The 14613-nt window shown below is 38.7% G+C and overlaps 1 protein-coding gene across 10 annotated transcripts in view; it reads left to right on the top strand.

Moving 5' to 3' along the window:
• The window catches only part of LOC104152896 (DNA repair protein XRCC4), a 195838-nt gene extending 186770 nt beyond the window's left edge, over positions 1 to 9068 (top strand). For 9 of the 10 annotated variants that reach the window (XM_068928914.1, XM_068928917.1, XM_068928912.1 and 6 more), the window contains one exon: positions 7922 to 9067. In XM_068928914.1, coding sequence (XP_068785015.1) covers positions 7922 to 8030 — 109 coding nt within the window. In that variant the 3' untranslated portion in view covers positions 8031 to 9067. Of the gene's footprint in view, positions 1 to 7921 lie in introns of all 10 variants that reach the window. The other variant, XM_068928911.1, reaches the window with a different exon arrangement.
• The last annotated feature ends 5545 nt before the right edge of the window (positions 9069 to 14613 follow it).

The following is a 14613-nucleotide window of genomic DNA, read 5'->3' as shown; positions in this document are numbered from 1 at the left end:
TGTTATATGTTATCTGCTCTGCCTTAAGTCATCAGTTGGAACCTGCTCCCAATTTATTCAATACACTGCTCCCAGATTAACTAAGAGCTCGCTGCTGATGTGTCTTTCTACGTGTGTTTTGTTGTTAGAAAATATATACTTAAGTCATATTCAGACATTGTACTCGTCCAAAGTGGCTTTCAGCAATAAGACGATTAAAGTGAATGATTCAAACCTGCTGAGCAGATCTCTGGAACCTGGCAAGGAGAGGTTTCGGTCCCTGCCCAAGTATATGTGTACAAACTGTTTAGCAGGGAGAAAGGCTTTGTTTAATTTGGTTATGAAGTTTTTTTAAAAGATCATTTTTAAAATTACTGCCCATGGATTTCCTCCATCCTTCTGACACCAGGATCTTTTTAGATATACCTAGTTATTTTTGTAAAGATTGTCAGAGTACCTTAGCCCAGTAGTAAGAGGGGACTTTTCATCATATGAACACTGCGCTAACTGATTTTTCTTTAAAAATGACCTTATTTAATGTTATTAATTTGTAAAGTTCTGATTTTTATTCTGTGGCAGTCAATGTAGAAAATCACACCAGAGAGTTGCAAGCGGAGGCCTTGGTTCAGGAGAGTTTATAAGCATGTGCTTAACATTAAGTGTGCATTCAGCTCCTGTTGAAGTCAGCGGGATTTAAACAGACGCTTAGAGCCTAAATAGTGGAAAGGAGAGAATGGAAAAGACATGGAAGATCTGTAAGGCAATTCAGGTTTCAGAATTGCTGGATTTCTTGCACTTAAATGCTTTATTTTTGTGACTGGATTCAATATGACTTTGCAATCGTAGCTGCCATCCGCAGGTTTGGGGTGTCGTACCAGTGAAAAACAGGATTATCCTATTATTAAAAATGGAACAAAAAAACCCTATACTTTGATTGATAGGATGGACTTCTGGGTCTATATTGAAATGAGACGGAATAGTGTGCACAAAAGGCAAGGCTGTGGCAAGGCTGGGGGCTAAACAGCCCTTCCCTTACCCTCCACAACTTTGCATTACCTGCTGGCAATCACAGTCTCTACCCATCCTGTGATCTGGGGACAACAACCTGAGGAGCGCAAGGACTTACATTTCCTAGGCAAGTAGTTGGTTCAGGGGTTTGTGTTTGCCCCCTTAGATCTTTGGATATTGTTTATGACCATTGTGAGAGAAGGAAGAGTTAGGGAGAAAAAGCTGCTCCATGGGTTTTACAGCCTGGAGAAAGGTTGCAACACAATTTAGCCAGTGCTGGAGTTACATCAATGACTACGTGATTAATAAGTACTTAATGATCAGTTATGAGAAAGAGCTTTTAACATTTGTTGATGAATTTACAATTCACTGAATTTATGATAGGTCTTGACAAAATTCCTAAACAAACTACATTTTCCTTTACTGTGTACTCTTGTAGTTAAGATTAAGAGATTGATTTGTATTTTTTCCCTCTGAAGGCAGTGGTGTTAGTGTGTTTCTCAAAGTGAATGTGGTCTAGTTTATTTAAGTAAGAAGGAGTTTAAGTGGAAATGAGCCACAGAAATGTGTGCTACTTGTCTAAAACAAACATGGTTTAGGCTTTTCCTTTTAAGTGATATCTATTACTACATTTTTAAGTAGATCCTTGTTAGTAAACACCTGCAAGTGTGTTTGATCAGATAAAAAAGATCCAGAACTATGTTTATATCACTAAACTGGGATGTTCTTTTTAAATGGCTAAGGACCTACACCTGTGCCAACTGAAGTTGATGGGAAATTTGCAACTGCACCGATTCACGTCCTTAAAAAAGTACTGTAAGCACTGTTCATTTGCAGGAAGCGTTGTCTTTGCAGCCATTTTAGACATTATGCATGGTTTTCTGAGGGTTTTTGAATCGTGTGTGTTATATGACTAGCCAAATAGAGTAGATGATTAATAATGTTAAGAGCTGATCTAGACCACTCATTAGAAGACATATCATTAAGAGATATACGGGTATCTTATTTTAGTAGATTTGTTTGTGAGTTTGTTCTTGCTGCAACGAATGTGTCTATTTCTATCATGTTTAAGTGGTTCTTAGGTCACTTTTCTCCCTCTGAAGGATTCCAAGGTGATACTTTAAAAACCTTCTATAAGCATGAATCAAAAATAACCTCTATCTTGAAAGTTTATTACTCTGGAGAACAGAGAGTGGCACTTGCACGAGCTTAAGATAGTATTTAGCAATCATCCGGTTTTCTGAAGTCAAGCTTTAGGTTTTATTTATTGAGAAAATTCCAGACTTATCTTGCTCCACAGTGGTTATGAAGCATGCAGGTGCAGTTTGGCTTTCAGCCAGAGGCAGAAGCTTATTAAGGAACATTGATTCCCTGGCTGAACGTTAGATTTGTGGTTACTGCATTGAAAATATTTTTCATTAACACTGTAATTGAACAAGCTTATTACTATCTGTCTGCTGACCTTTACTGGCACTAGACTGTTTGCTTAATACACTGAGCGTATGAAAAGGCTACACAGGGAAGGTTCTCTAAGAGGGACAGAAACAGTCTTCCTTAAGCTGGAAATCATTTTTGCAGCCATTTCTTGAGTACTTTTCTCTAGCCTCTGTGCATCTGTGTAGGTACAGGTACAACTTGGACTCCGGTGATCCCTGAGGCCACCATTTCTGTTTAGACTATTGAAATCCACAGAAAAGTATTTAGTCTCCTTACTAACATAACTTAGGGAAGAGTTTACCAACTGTAATTTCAGATCACTATGGTGATTGTCACAAGCAAGTTCTTCATGATTCTTGGTCTGGGGTTTACATTTTGTAAGATCAATGGGAAATACATGGCTTAGTTTTCAAGTCATTCCCAGGAATAAGTGCCAGAATAGACCATATCTGGTAACTGAACGCTCATAATACTGCCAAAACTAAACTGAGCTTTGTTTTTATTTTAGATTAAATTTCAAAGGAAAATAATTTTATGATTTACCTTATACTACAGTCACCAGCGTTGCTGTAAAGGAGAATCTCTGATCACATTTTAAATCACATGTGGTTTCAACTTTGTTTACATTTTTTAAATTTATCTTTAAAAAGAAATGTCGGCAAATAGTGTTCTTGATGCATCTGTTCATGTGAAAGGTTTTCTGCCCTCCTCCTTTAGACCATTTCTTTTATCTTTTCAACTTTTCTCTTTTTGGCCAGTAGCCATAGGCAGTCAATATGATGCCTCCCAAGAACTTACACCATGGGGGATCAGTTTTTCTAGGCCAAGGTTTTAGGTATAGCCACAAAGTCTGTGAAGTTTTCACCTAGGCCTTTACTCAAAGCTCCTTTTGTAATCCTTCCTTCCTAATGACTACTGATAAGCACCTTTCTTTTGAGGTCTTTCTATGAAGACAATGTTTATACAGCCAAGACAGCAGATTGTTGATAAATCAAAGAATCCAAGTATTTCCCTTGGGATGGACTAAATGTATCATCTCTGGAACACAAGTGTTGCTCTGAGCTTTTGTTCTGTCAGTCATAAAGCAACTGTTTGTTACTGTTGGAGATTCCTCATACCTTTGTTTTAATGTTAATACTAAAAAGACTATCCATTTTCTGTTTATGAGCTGCTGCTGCCACCTATTTTTATAATACTGAAGAAAGTGTATGTCAGATTATATCCCTTTTTACTCTCAGCTATGTTATTAAGCCTTTATGTTTTCAGATTAATGGCAAAAATGAAATATTAGACCAGATTAAGGCAAGAAATTCACGCTGAAAATTTCAGCTTTTCTCTAAAGACTGCTACACATCTTCTGGGGGAGCTTTTAGGAAAATGGCAGCTTTTGATCTGAAGTGATTCTTTTAATTACGAAAGAAAAATGGGGAAAATAATGTAATGATCGAAGGACACAAATATGCCTCATAAATTAATCAAGCTTTTTAGGAAACTCTTACATCTATATTAATTTATGAGACTACTTCTCTTTTCAGATCCCTTGACGGTTGCTTGAGCACAATAATTTCAGTAAAAGCCTAACCACAACTTGCTGGACTGCATATACAAGCATAACTAAGTACAAGAACTGTTCATCTTTCCGGCAAGGAATTCTTCTAGATGAGCAATTCTGCTAATGTTGCAGCCTCTGACCTGATTTTGTTTCAGAAAAACTACAATTGTTTGATCCTTTTGCCACAGAAAGCTCTTTTTAATCATGTCATTTGTAGCAGTCGCATAAGAATTATTTTCAACTTTATACTCCTTCAAAGACATTACAGAATGGAATTGGCCGTGTACAGGAATTGTGCTGTGCAGGTCTTCTCTGGGGTCTGTGTGAACTCAGGAGTAATTACGTCACCTGAAGGACGTGGGACTGGTCCATCCGTCCTACTGCAAAAAAGGTGTTGCTTTTTCTCCCAAGCTATGCAAAGCGATCATCCTGCATAGTTTTGAATTCCTGTACTGTACTGTTTAGTTAAGTCCTGTGTTGCGTGTCTTTTGTTTCTTATGGCTCATAGTCAGCTGTGGAAAGAAATATCAAGTAATGTAACCACTTTCTTCCAAATCTTGGGCCAGAATCTCAGCTGGTGTAAGTCAGCAAAGCTCCACTGACATTATTAGTGCTCCAGTGATTCGCACCAGCTGTGGATCTAGTCTTCCATCTCAATTTATGAAGGGCTTGAACTAATGTCAGGAAATATGAAATGATCTCTTATAGTCAGCAGTTCTCCAGATGTGTTAATGGAGTTTAAGTTTACCAAAAGGCAAGACTTCAAAAAGTTATCCAACAGAAGAGTAAACTTTCAAGAAGAATGCCTTACTTGCAGGCTTTTTGGTGAGGGAGGGCAATACAACTCACTGCAATTTAAAGAAATCAACTTGGTTATACGGCAGAATATGGTAATACAGCTTCAGTGAGAATCCAAGATTTAAAATAATTTCACAGCACAAAGCAGGCTGTTGGCACATAATGAATAATTGCCATGCAAATATGAATCACCCAGCCTTAAAGCCAAAATTAGGTTGCTTATTGAACTCCACGTAAAGAGTCTAATGCCTCCACTTGGCAAGTGTGGTTGGGCTCATTCGCAGACACAGTATTACAGCTTTTGAGGATTAAATGAGGACCGTGTTGTTACAAGAACACAGAAGCTTAATAGTTCTAGCTGTGTAAAGTAAAAACTCACCAGTGATTTGGCTCTTCATATTGAAGTATTTTATACATCTGAACTACCGTATAGTGTTGAAAAAAGTCTACCCCGTAAGGATAAAACTGTTGTTGACATTACCATTTGTAAGCACTCTCAGGCTTACTTTTAGAAATTAGAAAATGCTGAAACAGGTGAAGACTCAGTCAACAAATCTGAGGTTACATAAGTATCTTAGTATTATGCCTATGTGCGCAGTACAGGACAATGAAAGATTCCTGAGCTACTCTAAAAAAGACTTCCAGTATCTGAAATAGTCTGTAGTGGTGCAGATGTCTTCACATCGTAATTTAAAGGCTGGTGAGACCATTTAGAATTAAGTAAAATGGTCTGTGTGCTACTCTACGCTGTGTCGTTCAGATATGTGCTCAATGGAGACGTACTGCTTTAGAGTGACCCTGAAAGGTGAAAGAACATTGTATCTTCAGTAAGTGAATGTGATATTCCGCACTTACTGCGTTGCGGTAACTGTACTTTAAAAGTGTAAGAACAAGTTGATTATTGGGAATCAGAATAGCTTTGAGTGATCTGATCCTGCTGGCCAGAGTTTATAGGCTGAAGGTCAGATTTTGGCAGGTTTGCTTTACAACTGTAAAAAAAGTCCAAGTGACTTTTGATGAGACTCATGTCTATCTAAATGTCACTGCATGTCAATCAAAAAGACAAAGTCCTTGGACGTGATTTATTCAGCCATGAAGGAAGGCATTTTGAAGAATTTCCAGTGATAGCTTGTAAGATCTCCAGAGGAATAGGTGATCATAATCTGAAAATACAAGCATGTTGTATTTAAAGTGGTTTACAGAACTGGAGTGATAAATAGAGTGGTGAAGAAACCCTTGTGAATATTGGAGAGCTGTTAGGAAGTCACAGCATCTAAGATGCAGAACTTACTGGGCTTTTGCAGATTCCTTAGGAGCATGGGGGGTGCCACCTCTATGTGAAAATCGTTCCCAGGTCCACAGCAGAAAGCATTATACTGAGAGCACTGAACCTGCAAGTGTTTCATAGCTTCTGTCAGAAAACTTGAAGCCTAAGAAGCTAAGAATCAGATAGTGGCTGGGGCCTTAGAAAGCTTATTACATTTTGGAGATTGCAGTGCTTCTAAAGCAACTTCTATTCCCCAGAGTTTTATAGTTAGAAAGGAATTGTGGAAAAGTTGATTGTGAATCTGTATGAAACCAAATTTCAAAACAGTGATCAGAAATCTTGAATTTGACTCACTCTGTTTGCAATTATGGAGCAGATGAAAGCAAGTGCTTGAGTTAGTCTGGAAATTGGGATTGCTTTTGATTATCTCATTACACTAAGCCCTTATATGGCAGCATTTGAGAGTAGCACTTCCCATCACTTCTATCTAGTTCTTCTGTTCCTGGTAGATGTTGTGGTGGCCTTGATATATAAGAATTTTTCATGATCTGTCTGGACTACACGAACGGAACTTAGGCATGAAGCCGTCAACCCTTAGGAAATTACAACTAGTCCAGAATCCTACAATACAGGCAGCTAAAAACACATCAGGTCTGTTTTCTACTTCCTATACTGTTTTCCCACAGAATACCAAGTCAAGATCAACAAATTCGTTCCTATTTTCAAAGCAGCTGGTTGTCTAGGCCCAGAATATCATGTCCTCAAGAACTCCAATATCTGTGTTCAGTAATGCTTCTCCTAAAGCTCACAAAAATAAATATGTCTGTGCAGCCTTCAAAGACTTTTTTGGGATCCAGTCTATAAATATAAAATTAATTCCCATAGGGGCTGGAAGCTATGGCAAAAGTCACAGTCTTCTGAATTGCAATATGCCTTTCCTTGTCTTGCCTTTCCAAGCAGAAACACAGAGCCATCTTCATCAGAATCCTACCGGAGTGAGAAGAGAAACAGTGAATATGAGCTCTTGGCAGATGCTAAGATCTCATATAACAGAGAGATGTTCAAACAATCTATGATGATAAGGGCAGCCAAATAAGTGCTCTATAGGACTAAATGATGCAGAGTAGCATGTTATTCCATACAGCTGATGTCTGATTCTGGCCTAAAGTTTTCAGATAGGACTTTGTAGCGTCCAGTTATCTGAGATAACCCTACATCTTGGCGCATGTATATCAGTGCGTGACAAGTGCTTTTATTTGCATATGGTTATAGCAAATGTAATTATAGCATATGCAAGTGGAGGGCAGGGATTTGTAAGTCTAAAAGTTGTGAGCGTGTATTATGGAAGGATTCTCGTTTGCCTTTGTTTCTTCTGCTCTGTTGTTTGGAGAGAAGCTTGTACCTTTGGGGCATGTGCCTCTGGGACAAATTAGTATAGCTCTTCATATGCCTTCATGCCAAGCTGATGTACAACAGACATACATTTAGCACCAGGACAAAGAGAAAGAGCAGTTAACAGAGCATCATCCTATGTAGTAGCAAAAGACCAGATCCTTTTTATGTTTTCTGTGTTTGTCCTACTCTCCGTAGCGCTCTCTGTGGAAACTGTGGGTGCAATGGTCATTCTCAGGGTTCTGAAAGTTGTAAAAAAAAATAGCTGGAGCCCGGACATTTATAAACTGAATTTCATCTATTTGTTTTGCCATTGCCATCTCATCAGGTAATTAGGTCTTACAAAGAGCACTTTTCTCTTGTATGTAACCTTAACAAAAAGCTCAAAATACGCTATTAAATGGTTACCTTGACTGTGTTTATGTTTGATTTGTTTATATTTGTATCTAAATTTATTTCAAATCAATGTCTTTGCTTTATATTTCCAGACCTGATCTTGCCTCACAGAAGACATCAGGCAAGCATTCCCCGGATGTGATGTCTCTGGAAACACTGGAAAACACTTGTGAGCCAGAGGACCTCTTTGATGACATCTAACTATGTGTTAGCTGAGAAACTGAGATAATAGAGCTCCTACTAGACACAAGCTATAAAACTTAGAAGGCTTAGTTGTAGGCACTGAGCTGAAATCTTTACTGTAAGGTTGTATTTGACGTGTGTGCATTCTTCAGTCCACTGTTGCAGACCCTTGACCTGCTGAGGCTTGATTTGTGACAGCCTTGAAATCAGTTCAGCCTCTGTGTAGATCCTTTATAACATGAATATGGGGAAAGAGAGCATCACCACAGCATTTTTACATCCTAGCAGTCTTTGGCTGCTGATTATATTCAGGTTCAACTGGTTTCCAGATGTCACCAGAGAATATGTCAGACTTGAAGAAGATTTAAAGCTACCACTGTACTTACCTTATATACTACCCCTTTCTTGAGAAGCTCAGCTTAGATGCAGTCTAGCTAAATCATCTTCAGTTTTGATTGAGATGTCTTCAAAAGCTGAATTTAAAATGGTATTATCTGAAATGAAGAATCCAAAGAAATGTCATTTTGCTTGTTACTTGAAGATGCTCTGAGGCATTATGCATTCTAAGGTGCGTGCTTGCTTCTGGGAGTAAAATGCTTATGAAGTCAATAATGAGTCTATTTTAACCTTCTGTAGAAACTCATAGCCCTTAAAATGGTTATTTTTGATGTTTCATTGATTTTTCTTAAGGTGATTTCTAAAATAATAAATGCATTCTAAGTCATCGATTTTGTTTTTATTTTATTTGCTTAGATGCTTTATGTGTAAAGGGACTAGTTAGCAAAGTGTGTTAATGCCTGACCTCTTCCTGCCTGAAACTGGTGCATTCATTTATATTGCGGATTTAAGGCCTTGTCAGAGGAAAAGTTACGAAAATGTGTTTATCTTCAGTGGTCAAAATCAAGTGTGTAGAACTAAGCACGTATGTCAAGTTTCTGCTATGTGATTTTAAAAGCCTGAGTCGATTCTCATGTAAGGCAATAGGAACCAGTTCCTCCATGCCAGAAAGGATGCAATCCAACAAGAGTTTTAAACGTGAGTGATCTCATTGAAGTTAGCAGGACTATGCAACATGGTATTACTTCTGTGCTCTATGGTTTGCAACAATTCCCTGGAAATTATTTTTGAAGTGTCAGCTTATTTAGGCCCTGATTCTGCCAACATTTAAACCTGTACTTAACTAAAAGCACCTGTGTCAGTATTTGCAGGATTGGGGCCTCTTCTAAGAACCTAAATAAGGATCTGGGAATATTAAATTTAAACATTCCTTTCTGGAAAACATGGTCACAGCATTTTAAATTCACAAAGGGCTTTGCGACAATGTTATAAATCACACAGTAAAAACATAAATGGCCAAAATATTGCTACAAAGGCTTTGTGCCTGGGAAATGACAGGACCACAAAAGACCTATTCATACAACCGTTCATAGACACTGCCTGATTTAAAATCTTCCAGTGCTGATCTGACAATGCTTTCAGCAAAAGCTTGTATATAGTTTCAATTTTAATGTGAAAATATTCCATGACTTGACCCGAAATAAAAGGGCTTGGTTTGATTGTGCCCGCAGCAGAAAATGAAGGTAAATGGAGCTGAAAATCCTGGAAAACTCTGCTTTCAAGAAACTGTTGGTTTCTAACAATAAAATGTTATTACATAAATAGCAAATGTTACACTCAGTTGGCATATGTAGTAAATCCTGAAGGAATGTTTATTCTTTTCTCTTTTTTTAAGGTTTATAGAATCAAGCCAAGAATTGAGCAGCAGATGATGTGATGGTGGGCTTACCTTGAACTATGTGAGCACAGGTGTGTCATCTAGTAAGGGTAGCCATGGTACTGAGCCTGGCTGCTAGTCCGCTGAGACTGCTTATGTATACTGGAACACCTCCTCTCTCCTTGAAGTCCACTGGTAACATGTCAGTCTCAGTGTTAGTGAAATGCTCCTTTCTGATGAATTTATGTGAGAAGCTAGTGCTGTCCTGCCAATAGGTTCTATTTTCCAGTTGACTTTGAACAGGAAAGGCCCACCAATTCTAATGCCAAAATGAGCACAAATTATGTGTGAGAGCAGGGGTGGTGTTGCCAAGGCCACAGAAAATCAGTGATACATCATTATGGTGCGTATTTGTCCGTAAGCTATGGGGACATCCATTTTATCCTCGAAGTCATCCGTCCCATTGCATTGAAATGTAGGCCTTCATTGGCCATGCCCAGCAAAATCTGTTTCAAGCTGACCTGTGATGCTTCGGAAGGGACTTTGGTAGTAATGCCTCGTCAAATATGCTTCTAGGTAAAGTCCCAGAGAAAAGCTGGGAGCTTTGCTACCCGTCCTTGCTCATGGAATTCCTGCTGCTGGGGCTTTCCAAAGCTTGCAGAGTAGAAGGGTTTCTTTGTGAGTCTATGGATAGTGCTGCTATTCATAAATCTCATATAATGTTCACTGTTTTCACAATAGCGTAACATCTGATAGTTTACATTCATTCTGTGATCCACCATAATCCTCAGATTCTTTTGTGCAGAGTTAGTAGGTAGTCACTTGTTTTTCCATTTTGCATTTGTACAGCTCACTGTTCCCTTAAGAGTTTTAATACCTTGCGGACTTGCACTCTACTTTTGTAGCAGATTTCTCCAGTTGGTCAAGATAATTTTGAATGTTAATTTTGTCTCAGTTTGGTATTGTGGGCAAGCATAGTAAGCAATTCCATGCTAACATCCAGACCATTAATGAAAATATTGAATATTTCTGGACTTTAGCCTGACTCTATTCATCCTTCCATTTTGATAGCAGAGTTACTTTGTGAGTATGATTTTCTAACTTACCTTTCAGGAGACCATGTTTTCCAGGCATGCCTATAAAATTATCACATGAAATAGCCTGACGTGAGATATCAATCAACTGCTTTTTCCCTGTCCAAAATATTTTAGTAATGATGGAAGAAAAAATAGAGAAACATACCCACAAATGGTTTTTCAAGGCAAGAAATTAACCAAAGTTAAGAAATGCAGATCAAATTTCAAAGGCCATCCTTAATTGATACTTCTCTTTGATATTACTCTGCAAATGATTTCATAGGTAATTTTTTTTTTTAGTTTAAACTGTACTTTAGGGGAAAATAAAATGTGTAATCATTTTACAGTAGGAAAAACACGCTATCTTTCATTAAAAGTTTAGACTTCTCTAGAGTTTTATACTTTTAAAGTAACTATTTAAGCAGAGCATATTTTTTTGCATAACAGTTTGTCATTTGAAGTCTAGGTTTATCCAACAAATCTTTAAGTTCAAAAAGATTTACAGAATTTTTTTCAAAAAGAGAGGAAAAGAGAAATCTGGGATTTCTGGGAAATCTGGGAAAAAATATTTTTCTGAGGAAGTGCTGTATGAAGTATTGCCCTTAGGGTGGAAATATTACTTTGATTTTTGAGACAATGTTTTAGCCATCTATATCACTATTTTAGCTACTTTCTCACTGTGATTTTCAAAAGTGAACTCATATGTATATGCATGTGTATTAGACGTGTTATTCTTCCTTGCTTTGTATTTGTAACATATAAATGATTGTGTGTATAAATGTGATTCCCTGGAAATGTATAGTGTACTCTAGCTGGCTTTGACAGTTTCTGCATTTTGCTGTAGCAGCCCAGAGGTACTTGAAGAAAAAAAAAAAAGCCTTTACACATGGGAATTCAGATGCTGCTAAATGTTTAAGATAAACCAGCTTTTTTATGGCGTGCCATCTGCTTTGTGGGAAGAATAAAATGTGGAAAGAGGGAAGAAAGAATGGTAGGAAAGCAAGTCAATAAAAGCATGTTCAGACTGCTCAGAGGCCTAAGGTAGTATGTTTGAACGTCTGAGCAAAACTAAGTTTAAAAAAAAAATGATGCCAGGAACTTGTTATTCCACTAAAAGAGGAGCAGCTAGGAGAAGCTCCTTATCTTCTGGAAACCCCCTTCTGTTCCCACTTGTCTACAGTACTACACCAATCCTCTCATCAGGGGTTGTAACCACTTTTCCTCATAACTATATTTCTGCTTTCATTTTATTCCAGTTCCCTTCACAGTGTCTGAGCTCTCCTCAAGTCTTTTTTCCTAAATTTTGCTGTGGCAGTCTTCTGTCTTCCTCTGCTTTGTTTCTTCTCGATATGATGTTTGACAGCATCTGAACTTTCATCCCTCTCTGTGGCCATTAAATGATTGCTCTTCTATTATAATTGCATTCCAAAGTCAATTTCATTCATAAAGCCTATCAGTATTAATCTGCTAGCGTGAGGAAAACGAATATCTGGATCTAATTTTTAAAATTGGTAGTACTAACAGGGAAAATACTGAGCTGAAGGGAGATTAGCTGTGGAGGTCCTTAGGATGAGTCTTGGGACCAGTCTCATTCAACATTTGCGTTAATGGCTTTCTCACAAAAAGCAGGAACTGCAATGAAATCTATTGATGACGTAGCTGGGAAGCCTTCTGAGAAAGAGTTGCTTCTTTTTTGAAGTTATAGTGGCCACCACCTTTAAACACTGCATGGGTAAGGCACATGAGTCAGAAAATACTGATGGGTGTCGTGTTGTGGAGATTTGCATGTCTGTACAGGGAGGCCAAAAAACACAAGGAAAAAACAATAAAGAAGCAAAAAAACAAGGGCATGGTTGGAATAAGTCTGGGAGTGCAGGCTAAGAAAAGGAGGGAGAGGGCATGTGAGAGACAGTAAGAAAGAGAGCTAGAGAGAGAGGAGAGAAAAAAAAAAGATTACTTTTGGGCTAAGTACTGACTGGAAAAGGGAATGAGGACTGAGTAAAGATACTTGACCCTGTTTAATTCATTCTCTTGGGGAAACAGGATTACATGAGACACCTGACCGCTGTCTGATCTTGAATTGTCTGTTAATCCCAGAGGGTGGTCAGAAGGAGTAACAATGACCAGAAACTGCCGTTTACCAGAATTCTCAGGTCTCGTCAAATGGCTATAAGCAACCGTAGTATCATCTGAGGTGAGTTATTTACTAATGCCCTGGGGAAAAAGATTAAGCATACTCATTCTCAGATTATTTACTGGGAGGAAAGGATAGCTCTGTTTTGTTTTTTATGGCTCAATTTGTTTTGTGCAGAAATACACATCTGGAAAAGATTTTGCCATCATACTTACAGTATCACAGACTCACAGAACGGCTGAGATGGAAAGGGATCTCTGGACTTTGCCTAGTCCAACTCCTCTGCTCAAAGCAGGGTCACAGAATCACAGAATGGTTGAGGTTGGAAGGGACCTCTGCAGATCTTCTAGTCCAACCCCCTGCTCAAGCAGGGTCACCTAGAGCACATTGCACAGGATCACGTCCAGGTGGGTTTTGCATACCTCCAGAGAAGGAGACTCCACAACCTCTCCGGGCAACGTGTTCCAGTGCTCTGTCACCCTCCCAGGAAAGAAGTTTCTCTTTGTATTCAGATGGAACTTCCTGTGTTTCAGTTTGTGCCTGTTGCCCCTCATGCTGCTGCTGGGCACCACTGAGAAGAGTCTGGGCTCATCCTCTCAACACCCTCCCTGTAGATATTTCTATACATTGATGAGATCCCCTCTCAGTCTCCTCTTTTCCAGGCTGAACAGGCCCAATTCTGTCAGCCTTTCTTCATAGGAGAGATGCTCCAGTAGCCCGGTTATCTTTGTAGCCCTCCACTGGACTCTCTCCAGTAGTGCCATGTCTCTTGTACTGGGGAGCCCAGAATTGGACCCAGTACTCCAGGTGAGGCCTCACCAGGGCTGAGCAGAGGGGCAGGATCCCCTCCCTCGACCTGCTGGCAACACTCTTCCTAGTGCAGCCCAGGATACCATTGGCCCTCCTAGTCACAAGGGCACATTGCTGGCTTGCATTGCTGGGTCAGCTAGAGCAAGTTGCCCAGGCCATGTCCAGTCCTTAATAAACAGAGAATAAATTTCATCACTAGTTAATCCTAGTTGGAATAGTCTTCACAGGACAATTAGGAAACAAATATTTAGAACCATTTTAATATTTAAGCTGAAAACTGCTGTTGTTATTATCCTCTATTTACAAAGATCCAGTGCTTCTTTCCCACACACAGCAGTTATTTATTTGAGAGAGACTGACAGAGGAATAACTGACAGGAAAATTTAGGTCCAGAGGTAGAGATCCAGTGAAGTAGTTTTTGAAGGGTACATATTTAATTATTTATTTTTATGCCAATATCATTGTTATAGTATTCTTCATGTAGTCATCACTACAGTGTTAAATACCTACGTTCCCCCAAGTAAGGTAAATAATATTTCCTTGTCCTTTTTATTCTGTTTAATTAACTATCACTTGAAAATCCTTCTTCTTATTTCTAGTACATAGTTCTGGTCTACATTAGTTCAGCATGAGGCCTGGATTTGGTCAAAGCATCTTCCCTAGTTTTCTTGGGTAGCCTGTTAGCTTCTGTTTTTCTTTCTGAGCTGTGACAGGATCCTCTTTCATTTGCAAGGCAGTTGAAAGATAATTTTAAAAATCAATTTTAATTTTAATCGAAAGCCAGAGTTCTAAGCAGAAAAGGTTGAAGACAGATGCACACCATTCTGTTTGTGTTGGCTGCTGGAGTGTTTCTGGACGGTGGGAAAA

Source organism: Struthio camelus, chromosome Z (genome assembly GCF_040807025.1).
Source record: "Struthio camelus isolate bStrCam1 chromosome Z, bStrCam1.hap1, whole genome shotgun sequence".
NCBI classification, from domain to species: domain Eukaryota; kingdom Metazoa; phylum Chordata; class Aves; order Struthioniformes; family Struthionidae; genus Struthio; species Struthio camelus.
The sequence above is the reverse complement of the archived record's forward strand: the minus strand, read 5'-3'. Positions and strand labels throughout refer to the sequence as shown.